The sequence below is a fragment of the Amia ocellicauda genome, chromosome 7, assembly GCF_036373705.1.
Source record: "Amia ocellicauda isolate fAmiCal2 chromosome 7, fAmiCal2.hap1, whole genome shotgun sequence".
Classification (NCBI taxonomy): domain Eukaryota; kingdom Metazoa; phylum Chordata; class Actinopteri; order Amiiformes; family Amiidae; genus Amia; species Amia ocellicauda.
In genome coordinates, this window is record NC_089856.1 from 31386635 (window position 1) to 31403974 (window position 17340).

General features: G+C 34.9%; 1 protein-coding gene across 5 annotated transcripts in view; it reads left to right on the top strand.

The window, feature by feature from the left end:
* Positions 1-17340, top strand: part of lpp (LIM domain containing preferred translocation partner in lipoma) — a 184082-nt gene that overhangs the window by 77295 nt on the left and 89447 nt on the right. For all 5 annotated transcript variants that reach the window (XM_066709184.1, XM_066709182.1, XM_066709183.1 and 2 more), the window contains one exon: positions 12222-12325. In XM_066709184.1, coding sequence (XP_066565281.1) covers positions 12222-12325 — 104 coding nt within the window. The remainder of the gene's footprint in view (positions 1-12221; positions 12326-17340) is intronic.

Below are 17340 nucleotides of genomic sequence, written 5' to 3' on the forward strand. Positions count from 1 at the left end.
TTATAAACGCTTTCATTCAGTTTTCTGGCTCGTCTGGATTTGTAATCCAGAGCTAAAAATGTTGTAAATTATTGAGTTTTTAATAATGTTAAGTTTTCCACCCTTAAAAAAAAATTAAAAAGAGAGAGACACCCTGTGGTCCAAAATAAAATAATTAAAAAAAACCTTCCATTTGCTTTTGTTAACTCAGCAAAGATCTGTGACATTTCACTACATCTTTGTGGTTTTTTTTTTCCGTGGTTGGATAAACCCGTGTTGATTCGGCCCATGGATAAACGTTTAATTAATATGTCCACTTGAGTCTTAATGTCATGATATAAAGGTAATTCCATGCATTTGTATTATTTCTTCTTTGGAGACTGCTAGTGTTGTTTGAGAGAGCAGGTTTTTCATGTCTTCCTAATGATGACTGATTTTAATGAGAACACATGAAGACATTGTAATCTTTGTACTTGAATAAACTTGGTCACATGGTTTCTTAGTTGTTTTTTAAAGAACTATTTTGAGGAACATTTTGGGTCAGCTTTGTCATGCAGGAGAGAATAATTAATTTAAATGCCTTAGGCCACAGAAAGATTTACAAATATTTTACAAATACAGTAATTAAGCCTAAGGGCATGTGTTGCATAACTTTTCTGGTACATTTTTGTTGTTTTTCTTGTAACTTAGAAACACATAACTATCACAACTCCAGTCTTTTACTCTAACCTGGTTTTGTGTAATATTCAATAATACATCACAGATTTTCACTCAGGTTATTATTTTGTTATGTTTGTTTGTTATGTTATTATTTTGATTGAAAAACTTAAATATATATTTTAATTGTAATAATTTAGTAAACATTTGCTTTTGGTCTTCGCATTCCCATGAAACAATAAGGAAACAAAACTTTGTGGTAAAGGTTTCATGTACACTTCTGCTGTTTAGGTATCAACTTGAATGTTTTCACTGTATGTGTTAAATAGTTGCCCTTGACCTGACTGACTTAATAATAAGGTGCAGCATTTAATTTAGACACCTACAGTATATTTACAGAATACAGATATATTGTTTGCATTTAGACTCCATTTAACCTTTGATATGTATATGCATATATATTCCATAAACACAATAACTATAACTATATTTTATAGATGTATAGATATTTTTGTTATACAAAGAGAACACCCTAAATGATCTGAAATATCAATAAACATAGAGGTGAAAATTCACAAAGCCCATACAGATGCCTGCATGGATTTCAACCCTTCTTGTCTACCTCATTTATATAAGGATTAGGAGTCTTTACATGGAGATTATCTTTATTTATTTATTTTTGTGTATTTATTTATTTATTTTGAACTTCGTGTGTAAGCACTTGAAAAATGATGGATTAACAGCTGTAAAAATGACAAACTAGTTGGTGCAGCACAACCTTTTTTTTTTAAATCCCATAATATAGTACTACTGCCTTCACCCACCTTCTTAGAGGCACAGGACAGGGGGATTGCCAACTGGGTCCTCATGTCATTTCTGAGGAACATGGCCTGGCCTGATTGGAATGAATTGAGCTACAAGAGCATTGCGACTTGGGAGGGTCACTTCGTATAATGAGTTGTCCAGGTCTGTGTATATACACACAAATCAGCCTGTTGTCAGTTATTAGTAGCACAGCATTTGGATGTAAAACAAGATTCTCAGTATGGAACCCAAAATTTGATGTTATCCCCGATTTTGTTTTCTTTCCCTAATTTATTTACGAGACATATATCTACAGTGTGGGGAAAAAGTATTTGATCCCCTGCTGATTTTATACGTTTGCCCACTGACAAAGAAATGATCAGTCTATAATTTTAATGGTAGGTGTATTTTAACAGTGAGAGACAGAATAACAACAAAAAAATCCAGAAAAACGCATTTCAAAAAAGTTATAAATTGATTTGCATGTTAATGAGGGAAATAAATATTTGACCCCTTCGACTTAGTACTTGGTGGCAAAACCCTTGCTGGCAATCAAAGAGGTCAGACGTTTCTTGTAGTTGGCCACCAGGTTTGCACACATCTCAGGAGGGATTTTGTCCCACTCCTCTTTGCAGATCCTCTCCAAGTCATTAAGGTTTCGAGGCTGACGTTTGGCATCTCGAACCTTCAGCTCCCTCCACAGATTTTCTATGGGATTAAGGTCTGTAGACTGGCTAGGCCACTCCGGGAACTTAATGTGCTTCTTCTTGAGCCACTCCTTTGTTGCCTTGGCTTGCTTCCCAAAGCATAATGTTTCCACCTCCATGTTTGACGGTGGGGATGGTGTTCTTGGGGTCATTCCTCCTCCTCCAAACACGGCGAGTTGAGAGCTTGATTTTGGTCTCATCTGACCACAACACTTTCACTCAGTTCTCCTCTGAATCATTCAGATGTTCGTTGGCAAACTTCAGACGGGCCTGTACATGTGCTTTCTTGAGCAGGGGACCTTGCGGGCGCTGCAGGATTTCAGTCCTTCACGGCGTAGTGTGTTACCAATTGTTTTATGGTGACTATGGTCCCAGCTGCCTTGAGATCATTAACAAGATCCTCCCGTGTAGTTCTGGGCTGATTCCTCACAGTTCTCATGATCATTGAAACTCCACGAGGTGAGATCTCGCATGGAGCCCCAGACCGAGGGAGACCTGACAGTTATTTTGTGTTTCTTCCATTTGCGAATAATCACACCAACTGTTGTCACCTTCTCACCAAGCTGCTTGGCGATGGTCTTGTAGCCCATTCCAGCCTTGTGTAGGTCTACAGTCTTGTCCCTGACATCCTTGGACAGCTCTTTGGTCTTGGCCATGGTGGAGAGTTTGGAATCTGATTGATTGATTGCTTCTGTGGACAGGTGTCTTTTATACAGGTAACGAGCTGAGATTAGGAGCACTCCCTTTAAGAGAAGCTCCTAATCTCAGCTCGTTACCTGTATAAAAGACACCTGGGAGCCAGAAATCTTACTGATTGATAGGGGGTCAAATACTTATTTCCCTCATTAACATGCAAATCAATTTATAACTTTTTTGAAATGCGTTTTTCTGGATTTTTTTGCTGTTATTCTGTCTCTCACTGTTAAAATACACTTACCATTAAAATTATAGACTGATCATTTTTTTGTCAGTGGGCAAACGTACAAAATCAGCAGGGGATCAAATACTTTTTTCCCCTCACTGTGTATATATATATATATATATATATACAGATGAAAAAAGGTCATACAAATGCCCTGCTGACAAGTTGACTTGTTTGCTCGGGAGCCCTGAACAAAGAACTGCGAAACTGCGAGTTAGAATTAAAAACAGATGCGTCAGGGGTTAGATGAAATCGGAGAGATTTTAACACCCCATGGAAGTCTTGAAATGTTGTGTTATATAATTCCACCTCCTTCTACTTATACATGAAAAATGTGTTTGAGTACAAGTGTGTAATTTGCAATTCACAGATAGGTCCACAGGTAGATCTCTTTTAGAGATTTTTCATTTTATTATGTTTAGTATTGTCAAAGATCATATGGCATGAAACATGAGCAAAGGAAATAAAAACATTCTGTAATTTTTTTCTTAAATCAATAGTGCAGTATTCTGCAGAGACCTTGAAAACAATTAAAATCTTTAAAAACTATAGGCAAATGTTGCCATATTCCAATATGGAACAAATACATATTTTAATATATATCATAGACATTTTTGATACTTTGATTTTTGTACATTTACAATACATTTTACTCTGCAATCCATATATTTATTTTATAGGCTCAACAGTTCCTAGGTAATTTCATACACATGTCTGAAATAGAAATTTAACTTGGGTGTTTGTTTTTTTGCTATTATTTAGAGTAAGGCTTCATATTGGGTGTTTTGCTTGAATTAAAGTTAGATTTAAACTTCATATTGTAGTGATTCTGAAGCCTCATTAAGAGGCCTGGGCCTTTTTAGTGTTGCAGTAAGATCGCTGCACTATGGCATGGTTAGAACATTATTTATTTACGTTACCATATCAGGGTTAAGGTTGCATTTCTACAAGATTAATAACAAAAAGACCTGTGTGTGAATTTGGCTTCAGATAGTTGTGTGCTATTGTTGGGATTCTTGCTATTGATAAAAGCTAATAATTGATAAGCTAATAATTATCCCTCATTCCAACTGAACTCAGACCAAATACAGACTGTACCAAACCTACCCCATTTCCTGTACCATCTTAATCCTCACATCTAGTGTTAGGTTTAGGTTGGTTTTAAGATTTGGAGTTTGAAATTCATTCTGCTTATTGTTAATTAGGAGTATATTTAAATATTAAATATATTTAGATGTTTTTTTAGTTTTTAGGTTGAAGCTATTGTATAGTACAGTTTTATAGGATAACATTAATGTGGTTTAATTAAAGTGTTGTTTTAGATTTAGATTTATGCTTTGTGTTGGTCCTTGGAGGTATTCAATTAGGCTTAGGAATACGTTTCTACTTGATAAACAGGATAACAGGATCAGCTGCATTTTGGGAGTAGCTACGCATGTTGGCGTTTGAAGGATTTGGGTTATTGGCTGTCATTATGGCTAATGACGGGTTGGGTATCCAATTAATTTAATTACTAACATAAGCTTTAAACCGTCCTTTTACTAAACCTAATCCTTCACCAACTTTATTTGTATCAAATCATTACACTTAACAATGACCTTAGTCCAAGCTCCAACTCGCAACAGATGGTATTTGAAATGTCAAGGCTTTCTTTTTGGCAATGCAGGATCGCAGTTCATAATGCACACACACAACATCTAGTTTGTTGGGTTACTTAATTTGTTCCTGTATTAACAGGTGATTTTCGATTTGATTAGGAACCACTTTATTATTATTCACATTTGTAATTTAAAATGTATATGAAAAAGCACCGATCTCTATCTAATTATACATACATAGATACATACATATATATAGTGATTGACGTTGAATTTAATGCTTCTTGTACGCAGATTCTTTTTTAAATTCCAATAAAATCATTGTGATTTGTTCATGTTCGGTCTCTTGAAGGAATGCAATAACAAGTTTCCCAAAATAAACAGTGATTTTGCCTTATATGTCTATTTCTTTTATAGTCACAGCAGCAATCATTTTATCAGAGAGAAACATCTATCCAGAAAAGTGATTTGCCTGACCGCATAAGCCACAGAACACAGAATGTCCTCTAAACTGAAATCTCATTATTATATCTTTAAAGCAACTTAAACCAAAAGTTACATTTTCTAATGGCTAGTTGTTTACTGTACTATGTTCTTACCACTTTGTTAATCGAAAATCAACTTACACTTCCAGCTGTTATGTTAGTTCATTCTTTTTTAGCGACAGTTGGAGACTTCATAGGAAAGCCACCTCTGAACATCGCCTGATAAACAACATTGCTCATGAAGAGAGATGCGTACCACAATGTATATTTCTAGATATTTCTTATTTTGCATAGTATACTCATGAGGGAAAATACTTCTGTCTGAGGATTGTTTCCTTCACTTCTGTCTTGGCTTAGCTCATTTAAAGCCGATAGGAAGAAACCGGGGGGATAAAACAATCTAAGGGGAAACAAAACAAAAGCACATACATCTTCAGTCAAATCAAGTGCATGCCCTACATAAAATCGTACTGACTGTCCTAGAAACAAATGCAGGGCTCTCATACCGTTCTCATTCCTTCCTTATCTAACTAACCCAGGAGGCACTGTCCTGAAGTGAACCTGAGTCATGGGCATGGAAAAATGCTGATATCTAACCTGGAATCTAGGCAGTCCATTAGAAATGAATCATCACAGTGGATGTCTCATTTTTCACTCCAGACAGCTGAAATGGGCCTTGCTGGCATGGGAGGCAGAATTTGTTTGCAACCGAAAAGTACTATACCAGTGTTTAAATCATGCCAACCATATGAAGGTCTCTTGTCCCTGATGGATCCTTTTGCTTTCACCCATCTGGAGAGGCAGTTAACTTGCCCAGGGCTGTGTTATTCTATAGGCCTTGGAAACCTGTGCATGTGGGCTTTGCGCAGTGGCTTTGCATTTGAAGGCTTCTGTGTGAATCAAATCAAGTAAACACAAAAAGAAAACAAAGATATATTTGCGCTAAAGCTACAGACGGTTTTTGAATGTGTTGATCCCCCTTTCAGTTGTGGATTTCAGCTACTGTTTTAACTTCAGGGAAATGCCAACTAAAAATTAAGATGAAGCATTTTTTTATATATTTTATGCAGAAAACATCTCTGAGGCCTACATTTGTTCAATAAAAGACCTATTGAAAGTAATGATTGATTCTACATATAAAGTACAAATTGCCAGTTTTTGAGAAGCTGCAAGGTGTGAAAAAATGTTTTTAAAACCTGTCAAATTTCTACTGTCTCCATTCTGTTGGTTGAATTATATAATCCTTCTTTTCTTCCATTTAATCTTAAAACCCAAGTTCGCATCCTACAGGAATTCTGTTAAACCCACAGAAGCCAATTTCATCTATTCCTGTACATTTACAAAAATTATATCTGTAAAGACCTTAAATCCAGCTCTTATATTACAAGCCAAAGGAAAGAATACAATAATCTTAAATTTCACAGCTAATTAAGAGGAGAGCTCTGTAACTGTTAGCCACTGGAGGGTAGAAAATAATTTTTTCTTTTAAAAGAGCGAATGTGAAATGATGGAATGTATTTTATTTATTATTACATGATGGTAAAACATTGTTAAAACTTCCAAATTTTGTATACTCCATTAGGTCTTCTCAATATTATATATAAATATATAAGGACTGTATATGCACAAAATATTGATAGTAAACCTAAAATGCCAAAGAAAATTACTAATGCAAGGGAGATTTTAAAACTTTAAAAAAAAGTATTTTTATTTATTTATTTATTTATTTATTTATTTATTATTATTATTATTACATCTATCTTGTATTTTGAATTTACTGCCGTGTAATCCATGGATTAGCTTTCAACATGAATCATCTCAGCAGATTACATTTTTTAAACCAAAAATCATTATATTGACTTTACACTACGCATTTTAGGTCACATGCATTAGTCTCATGCTGTGTTATAGTCATGTAAAGGTTACAATTGAAAATAAAAAAAATGTCCCATAACAGAGACTGCAATCCCCAGAGCTGCTGTGGAGCTCCACAGCGTTACTCTGCGTCTGTTGTTGTTTAGGACCCCTGCTGTCACAGCCCAATAGTTATTTTTGTTTGCTGTGGTTTTTGTAATGGTAGTGTACAAAAAATCTTGAAGTTCCCAGGAATAAATCAGCTCCAGGGGGATAAATTAAAATCAAAACACGAAGTTCTGAAACTTTTCAGAAAGTCCTCTGCACTCTTTTCCTTTGGTTTATTTTGTTTGTGGGCCTGTGTTCTGATAACAAAGTGTTGTCTTAAATAGTCTTTGCTTTTTTCGCACTTCAACATTGCACTGCACACTTAAAGGAATGAAAATATTTACAGAACTACACACAGTGGGTGTTGAATATATTATCACTGATAATTTACTATAATGCTGTAAATTGACAATTTTAAAGCTATTTGAGCTGTTCTGAAATACATTTGCTTGACTCAAATAACATCAGTTTACAACATGAGGTGTGAAATGGCCTCATTATCCTAAAACTTGTTTTATGTTTTGTTTTCTTGGTTTCTTTTTTTGGTTGTTGCATTGCCTGACAGATATGCAGAGCATTCTTATTTTGATCCAGATATTGTTGCTTTTTGTGCCATCTGATTCTGATTCCAGTGCGTATAAAATATGTTCTGTAAAAGCTTTTTTCAAATTTACTGTCAGATTTGTTACAGTTAGTCTAATTAGAAATCAACAGGAAACTATAGATCTAAAAGAACTCTAGCTGTACAGGAACAATAACACAAAATTTCAGTATTTTTAAAACATCAATCACACCATAGGAAACCAAATATATACAGAGCCTATAGAAAATCTTTCACATTTTTCAAATTGTGTTGCCTTACAGCCTGGAATTAAAATGCATATATATACACACATTTATCTATACATCCTACTCCACAACAAAAGTTAAAAAATACAAAAATAAAAAAAAAATCTAGAAAGACTCAACCACTCAACACACAAATGTCCAGTTTGTTCTTCACATCTGTTGATGCGGGTAATGCATTCATAAAGCAAAGGCGCCTCAATTAATTTGTGGTACAGGCTCAGGGTTTGCTGGAATTTAAGACCCCAATGTATCTTTCTGGTTTTCCTCTCAAGAGGCGCAGCTGCAGAATTCTTTGACTACTCGAGCACAAGGCAAACAAAATAAATAAATAAACATAAAGTGTCTGAGTGTTGGTCTGATACCAAGAATGTGTACATAAATGTTCCAATTATTCTGAAAACATTTTTAATCTCCATACTAATACGCCGCTGGAGTCTGCGCCATCCCTTTGTCAGCTCTGGAGCATTAATTTGCCACTCTCTTATGTAAACACTCTTGTTCCCGTTAACCAATTACACCTCTCATGGTTTCTCAAATAACTTTAATTACCGATTAGAATTCCTGGATCACAAAGCAGCTACTTGAGAATAATTATACTTAATAAAGAGGAGAGAAGTTGTTGCATTAAATTGGTGTCCCTGCTGCTTCTCTCGTTAAAGCTTGCTCGGCTCTCCAGTTGCTCTGCAAGGAACAAATAGAAAGGACTTGATGCTCAGCACGGGATCAGGACCTGCTTGCTGAGACCCTGACCCATTTCAGCACCCAAATCAAATGATTTTAATCCTGCACTCTTCTGCCTTCACTGTGACTTGATCAATATGCAGTAACTAACCCATCATAAAACACGACAACCACCCAACGCACTTAAATAGTAACAGGGACAAAAATTCTGTCAAAGGGAATAAAAAGCTGTATATTAATTGTACTCTGAAAATGGATTGGTTACAAGTAGCCACCGTTTTGATGCAGGTGCAGATTGTATTGTTACTTTCACATTTTGTTGTATGCAGTCTTAGTTTGCACTGCACAATACAACAGATGATTATGGTCTATAATCTCTGAATGTTAAATGTAGTGCATTATTGTCACGAATACCACAATATATGACTCATAATACTGAGGTTTTTGATGATAAATGGGCCAGGAAATGTTCTACAAAATGTTCTACAAAATCCATTGTACATTTGTAGATTAACCAGCATCTATGTCCACACAATGTTGATAGCCAGTGTATATACTGTAAAATACCTATATATTTATCTATGCATAATGAAGTATGGGATCTTGAATAAACACAGTAGGAGTAATATAGCTGAGCTAAGATACCTGCTTGGTTATTTGGGAAAATTATGATTAACTCAAGGAAGAAAATAAATAAATAAGCGGCTCTACCCCAGTTAACAATTCCACTTTCTTGTGAGTGTGTGTGTGTGTGTTTACCTGTAGGGAAATCACCTACATTTTGCAAGTGTTGTCTTGGTTTCCAGATAGATAATTCAGATGCATAAATTCCAACAATTATTAAGTAGATGTGGGCTTATTGTTGTTGAGAACTCCCTGCTTAGTTTGAAAAGTAGAACAGCAGAAGGTTTATTAAATTGTTTATGTACTTTTTAATATCATACCAGAGTGTTAAATATTTTTCTGAAGGAAATCTATGATTAAATGTAGGCAGTAGAGGGATTTTATGTTAAGGTTTTGACAGCAATTTGAGGGAGTAGGAAGCTCCTGGGATTTGTTTTGTACAATGCCAGACAATCATGAATACAAGTTTGCTTCAATTACCTAAAGAAATGCATTGTTTAAAATTAGCTCTGTGTTAATAATTAGTTTTCACAGCTATGCTCTCGTCTGCATCATCACAAGCCCTTTTTTATGAGACTCGGGACTGATGGGTGTAATCATCAGGCCTACAGATTCTGCAGTAACCACAACAATCACCAGCAGGGAGGGTAGACATTTAAAAGAGAATTAATTTCTACCAAGGCTTTAGGACTGGAAGCGGAACCATCCATGAAACTGAAAAATAGAAGTCCCACAAATTTAATTTTAGCATTCTTGTTTTATTGGAAACCCAGGGGATTGAATTTCTCTTGACAAGAAACTATTACAATACCTCTCAAGCATTGAGTGAAAGTCTAAGCAGAAAATGTTATGGTCAGCTCCCTCATATTAAAGTACTTATTCTGCATACACGATACAACTGAGCAGGTTAGAATACTTAACGTGGACGTTACGCGTTCAATGGGAAAATGTTGCTGCTATTGACCAGTGTGGTCACCATAGTAACCAGAAAGCCAGTTGACATCCAAATAGAGTCTAAATATGAACCGGTTTCATTCCTGAACAGATAATGAGTTTGGAATACACTGCAGAAAAATGAAAGTTAAGATTCAGTGCATGAGTGCTTATGTTTTGTGACTTATGCACTGTGAAGGATTGTGTTTCACCAGGTCACAAATGTTTTGCTCTTGTGCCAATTTATTACGAGACATCATCTGCCACTTTAAAAGCAAGCGACAGATGCAGCAGTTACAAAAGACTGTTAAATCAACCATCATTTACCAGTATTGTGAATCTGTTACAGAAGAACATTCTTAAGTGGTTTGTAATCTGTGGAACACAGCTCAATAACATTACATTGCTCAATACCAAATATTTAAATGTATAACCCAACCCCGATTTAACATACCTCACTCCAACAATGAATCAGTACCTTTCAGATGCACTAAAATAACCAAAAATAATAATAATATTTCTTCACTGATAAAGACCTCTATTCAGAGTGTGGTTTGGGTGCTACAGTCCAGAAGTGTCAGTCTTTAATCTGCTTAATAATAACAGCACTCTGCGAACGAGATTCCGATCAGTATCATCCAGTTGGCCAAGCACTGCTGGACTTCATTGGGTTAGATGTTGACCAGGTTTCACTTGGCTCTTGGAGGAATAGCCCTTGTGGCTGGATGTCATCTGTTAACCTGTTGCGTCAGTCAGGCATCCAAGAGTTACGGTCTGACGTTTTTAGCGTGCACCTGCAATTTAAATCATGAAGTCTTTTCTGACACGTGTGTCTCTTTTCTTTTCTGAAAAAAACAACAAAACTTTAGTGTCTACTTCAAACTAATACCCACGTATCCCTAAACACCTTCACTGCACATTGATAAATGGATCGATAGGATTTTTTTGTCGATAAGAAACGTGTTGTGATCAACGTGTGATTACATAACATTCACATGGGACATTTTTCCTGAATGGATATTTAATGCTACGTTCCCCATCTGATTTATTCTGTATTGCACAAGTATCATATTTGTTTCCTGATTCATAAAATGGGGATTTACAATGTGTTTTTTCTTGTCCAGAGACTCCCCTATATTTAACCAGTCAGAAGACCTACATGAACTAAATGCATGACGTCAAGTATATTAAAAACAAATGCAAAGAAAATAAATCAAAATTAGTATCAAGATTCATCATAATTTACATTACATTGCTTAAGGGGCTTTAATTTATTAAGCTCATGTCTTGTTCATTGCTTAGAAATACAGTGAACCTATTCAATCTCAGCTCATATGTAGTAGGAAATAAAATCTAAATCTACATGTCACAGCATCTTTTGATTATTGCTAAACATCTGGTTTGGGCACAATCCTTTCTGGATTAGTGAGGACTTTAAAAAGGAAAATTCTCTCGTCCTTTTTTTCTAATTTCTTCTCAGAGATTGGGCAAATACATACATAAGCTGTAGATCGAAGCAAGAGGAGACTTCTTGAGCAGGGGGTTGGCCTTGATCAGGCAGTGGATCGATATTAGCTGATGGTGGTAGTAATGTGTGTGTTTATACACACACACACCTAGTCTGATTTGTATTTTTAGTACAGTATTGTAATATTTAAATTGTTTGCAATTGTGCTGAAATGTAGCCATGTCCACAAAAATGTATTTTCAGTTTCGATATGTATGTACAGACTATCAAGAATTCAAGTATATGTGTTTATTAGATTGTCTAGAATGTCGATAAAGGGACCTAAAGTAAAAATTCAGTGAACTGGCCAATACAATCCACAGGGCTGGATGCACCCCATATAAGTTATTGGTGACCAGCAAAGCAAGATGGTCCGTATCACCTCCTCTCATTTGCAACCTTCTTTATCATGAAAATAAATGATACACCATTCTCAACTTGCCAGTGAGATAACAGATATTTCTTTTTTTGTGTACATTCATGAGCTTATGTTTCTATTTTGTATTGTTTTAGGTGACTTTCCACCTCCACCGCCCCCAGTAGATGATCTCCCTTCACCCTCTGCTGCCTTCCCTCCACCTTCCCCTTCTGCTGATGGGGCTTCTTTCAATGTTCAGGTGAGAAAGTAACATTTATTTTCAGAGACAATACAAATAGTAAGTGCTTGGGAAGATGATCATCATCATAAAAACATGAAACAGAATTGGGACCCCTGGATTGCAGGTGGTGGTTTCCAGTTCAGATTCTTTGTTTCTTAACATTTTTACTGTGATCCATTTCCTAGAAAGACATTTTGAATGGCTGATCTACCAGCGAGGAACCACATTATTTACATTTTCAGGGAGATCTATCAGATAAGCTTCTCTTTAGTTCGGTATTTGTTTTGGCAGGTGAAGTTTAACTGGGACAATAAATCATCTCAAATGTAACGTACATGTATGATGTAAACAGCAAAGTGTCTGTCTGTTAAATTCACTTAATCCCCAGTAGTTCAGAATCATAAATCCAGCAAGAAAGCTGACATTTTGCTCCTTATGGTACACTTATTGTAGAATGTTTTTATTTTTTTATTTTATTGGAATGTATAAACTATTGACATCAAAATGTATTTCAGTGTAAGGCATTCATTGCTCATTACTCTCCTGCTGGTAAACTATTCTACTGGTGTTTTTCTTCCAGTAGGTGAGACATTAATATCTGATAGAGGTGTAAATAGGTTAAAAGGGTCTTGGTCCTATATCTTTTATTTCACATTGTAATGTATCTTCACTGGAAGTTTAACCCCATCAGTTTTGGAGATGAGGAAATCTATTCATTTTGTTTGAATGAAGGCAGCGTTTCTGGCTTTGGCATCAGGGACCAGCCACTTAAATGCATTCATATTTCTGCTTTTGACAGATCCTCACAATCTGACTTGATGCTTTGCAAAGATCTGATGCTTTATATATATATTAATTCAGGAAGCAGTGGCCTTGTATGAAAGTGTTATGTTCTCATTTGTAATCAGTTCAACGATTCACTTCCCCTCAAAATCATACCAGAAGGTACTCAAGTATTGAGTGGTTTTGTTGTTTATAATGTAGACTGTGAAGCCCTCTGCTTTAGCTCAAGTTCCCTAAACTGATTTCACTTATGACTGGATTCCTAGCAGACTCTCTAGAAGTACGATATTTGAAGCATATACCTGCCACCATCTTTCCACAGCCAAAAGATGAATATATCCCAGCCTTCATCTTGTTTTAATTTGCTACAAAATACAGAAAAAAGCTGACAATGATTACAGGCACCATAGATGTAGGTAGACAAGTATAATTTAATTATTAAAAGAATATCATATAAAACTAAATTGCTGACAACATTTTCCGATCCTTGCAATTAGGCTGTTCCCTAGAGTATCCCTTATAGCTTGAGAGACTGAAGCGAGAGATAATATTACAATGGGTTCAAAGTGTTTTTAAAGCAAAGATGTGATCAGTCATCTGACATGAATTCCTTTCGTAGCTTCTTACATTTTTTATGAATTGAAAATACATAAATTTAAAAAATAGTTCTTAAATAATTTCTAATTCAGAGATCAGAGGAAGAGAGCAAAGAATACACCAAACCAAACATTATCAAATAAAAGACAAAGCACATAAATACATTTTCACAAGCTAAATAAATGAATAAGAATGTTTACAAAGTTATGCAAATGTAAGAACTAAAATCTGTCTGGAATGAGAACAAGCTTTTCCCTCCTAGCGCTTCCCTATTGTATAATTTAAGTCATCCTAAAGAAGCAGCTAACATATGCCTGGTGGGCCATGGTATATTAGCTTCAAGACCATTTTAAAATAAATCTAAGTATACATGTTTCCATCATAAACTCACATTCTGATATTAACAATATTAACAATATCTTATATTAACAATATTCTGCTTGGTAGGAGATACTAGTAAGAATTTTACTCATTATGCTACCTCTCATTTTAATAGGTCCACCATAGGAAGCTTAGCATTTCGTTCTGTAAATGTAATGTTGTATAATATATTCTATTTTAAAGTTACGCTACTGGAATTGTTCAGACAAGGTGTTCCTACACTTAGTTTGATACAATTAATTTAATACAACTCTATTTACTTAAATGGAGCGCCATTTTATATTAATAAAATGTCTGTAGGTTTCAGTTGTGCAAATCACTTAATTAAGCTCATGTCCTCATATAAAACCAGCTTACATTGAATTAAAGAAAAGATGAGCTGTTCAGCTTTTTTTTCTTTCTTCTTTATATTGCTTGGATGTACTCCACTAAGCAGCAGCATTGCTCCAATTAAACACAAATTCTTCCCATAATGGTTTCTGACAGGGAATCCGAATGCATACCATTAAATGGGATGCAGTTACAAATCTAGCCAACTTAAAAGGGCCCAGAGGCAATTCAAACCAGTCTTTCTGCTGTTGCAGCATAGTTCGCCAGACAAAAAATATATGAATCACAATGGAAATTCGCGTGATCATTCAGAGGAATTAACTTTTAACTCTGAAATTATCAATAATGAGCTTTCATGATGTTTGGTGCTTTTAGTTTGCCTACAAGAAATCGATACATGCATGTTGTGATTTTTGGGAAGTACAGTGTGTCAAACAGCACTTTGGCTGTACTTACCTCAGTTGTGGGATTTCTGCTTTTCTGTGTCTGTTCTCTTTCTTGAAAGGTTTCTCAGCTGGGCAGGCAATATTGCCAGGAGATGTTTTTGTGGCTTTCAGTTTGCACTAAACTACACTTTGGAATTTAAAAGCAGTGCATTTTATCCTGCCTTTTATGCATGTTTTGTGTTTTAGTGATAATGTGACTTAATTTGTTTTGGATCATGAATATGTTGGTAAATCATAAAAAGAAAAAGAAAGAGCTGAATGATACATGTTTTAAAAATAGAAAAAAAAGATTTGAAGGTCTAAAACAGTGTTTTGAAAAAAATTAAAAGCATTTTTATTTCTATTTTTTTCTTGGCATACAGGTTACATCATTGTGCTCAGGCTAACAGTGAGGAAGATTCCAGTAAACGCTAATGCAGTTTACCTAGAAGTACAAGTTATAATACAATTATAATTTTAATGGTTCTTATTTTATAGCAGAATGTTATTTATTAAGTCAAGATGATGCACACTTTAATGTGTTTGGGATTTGTTGCAGCTAAATTGGAATTTACTGGATTGTATTGTTAATTGGTTCTCCAGTCCTTTTTATGTTATTAATATACAATTACTATATAAATATACATACATTAAACTTCTTAAGGTGGTTTCCTGGTTTAGAATATATTTTGTAATAGCATTCTGCAAGAACTATTCTGTTAAACCTGAGGAAATGCTTTAGCTAATATAGTTGTCAACCAGCATGTCTGGTCATTGAAAAATACACTGTTGAAATATAAAGGTTCAGCCCTGAAATCTAAGGGCAGTTCCCACACTGTAAGTTTTTCATTACATGTAAGAGTTGTTATAGTTTGAGAAACACCATTCAAAAGCAACTAGAGCAAACTGATTTTTTTTTTTTTTAATTTAATATGTAAGAAGTTCTCTGTTTTCCAAAAGCAGTCCCCACAAATAATCATAATTTATCAGTAGGGATTAACATTTTGTTTTTATTCTGACATTTATATCCACCAGAGAGACTGCTTATGTCACATCCATGATGTTTTGTAAAATAAGGATCAGGCATGAAGAGTTTGAATATTCCGCCTTTTAAGTTCTTAAATAAATTTATCCTAACTTGCTAAAGTATATTGTAGACTCTGTGGTACTTTCACTGGGGAGAGAATAAAACATCAATGGCTTAAAGACGCATATAAGATGATAGATTTAAAGTGCCGGGTAGTGTACTGGTTAAATACCTATTAGACTGTGTTGTGTGAAAGAAGTGGGTTTAATGATCTTTTAAGTGAATTTAAAGAATTGGTTTCTCGGAAGCCTGGAGGTAGCATGTTCCAGTAAAATTTGCGACTCATTATAATTAGCCCCAGCTTTCTGAGAGGAGACCTCATTTCTCATTACCATTATCGAAATGAACTGGGATCCTGCTTTTCTTATATGTCCCTTAACCAGAAATGGAGATTGCCATAGCAGTTAATACCTCCACAAGACAAGGATTATTATCATTCATTCTCTGCTTGTCCATGGAGTTTAAACTTAACCCTTTTCTCTTACATATTTTTTAGTTTTCCTTAATCTGTTAGCAAGAAAAAAAGAAGAAAGTCATTCTCCAGATAAAATCCAGCAAAAACTAGCAAATTATTTTCCATGGTTAAAAAAAAAAAAAAAAAAAAAAAAAAGTCCTCACCTACATTGCCTTGTTTTGTTGATCTGTTTACATTTTCATGAGTAAAAAGTAAGCACTTATTTTGTTCTGGATCCAGATGCTTTGACACTCACTCATTAGTAGATATACTCAAAATGTACATTAACCTGTATGTGTTTTGTCACAGTTTGCCTGTCTCTTTTTTGTGGATGTTTTTTTTTCATACCTTTGGTAAATCTCAGTTTTCAAGACAGTCTCTACTGATTAGCAAAGAACGTGTAGTATGTTGTCCGCTGCTGAATGCTGTCAGCTGTGAAAGAACTACTTTACAGCTGAAAAGATTAGTAGATACTTAAGTGGTTACTGTTAGTCTCTTTTGAAGAACTTTGCAATCATCATCTGCTGGGAACTGAAATACTGAAAACCTTTGATGCTTTGAAGAGGTCTTACTGAGAGGCTGTGGTAAAAAATACTCTGATCTGAAGTCAAGACAAAAAAGAAGAAAGAACGTCCTTCAGCAGAGACAGGGTTTGAGTTTATAATAAAAATTAGCTGTCTGAATTCAAGGAAAAAGATGCCTACCTTATCTGTGTGCAGTTTTCACCTCTAATTTGACTCTTTACTTAAATAAATATTTCAATACTCCCATAAGCACTTATAAGAACTATTTATTTTGCCCTGAATAAAATTAACTTGTATCGCTAATTAAATTAATGCACCCCCTTGTATATCTGTTGACAAAGATGATCACAACTCTATAGCATTGGTGGCATATGCTATATGTAAAAAAACTCAAAATTTGAGTCAGTAACTCAAATTCTGATAGACTAATTTGCCAAGTAAAAAAAAAAAAA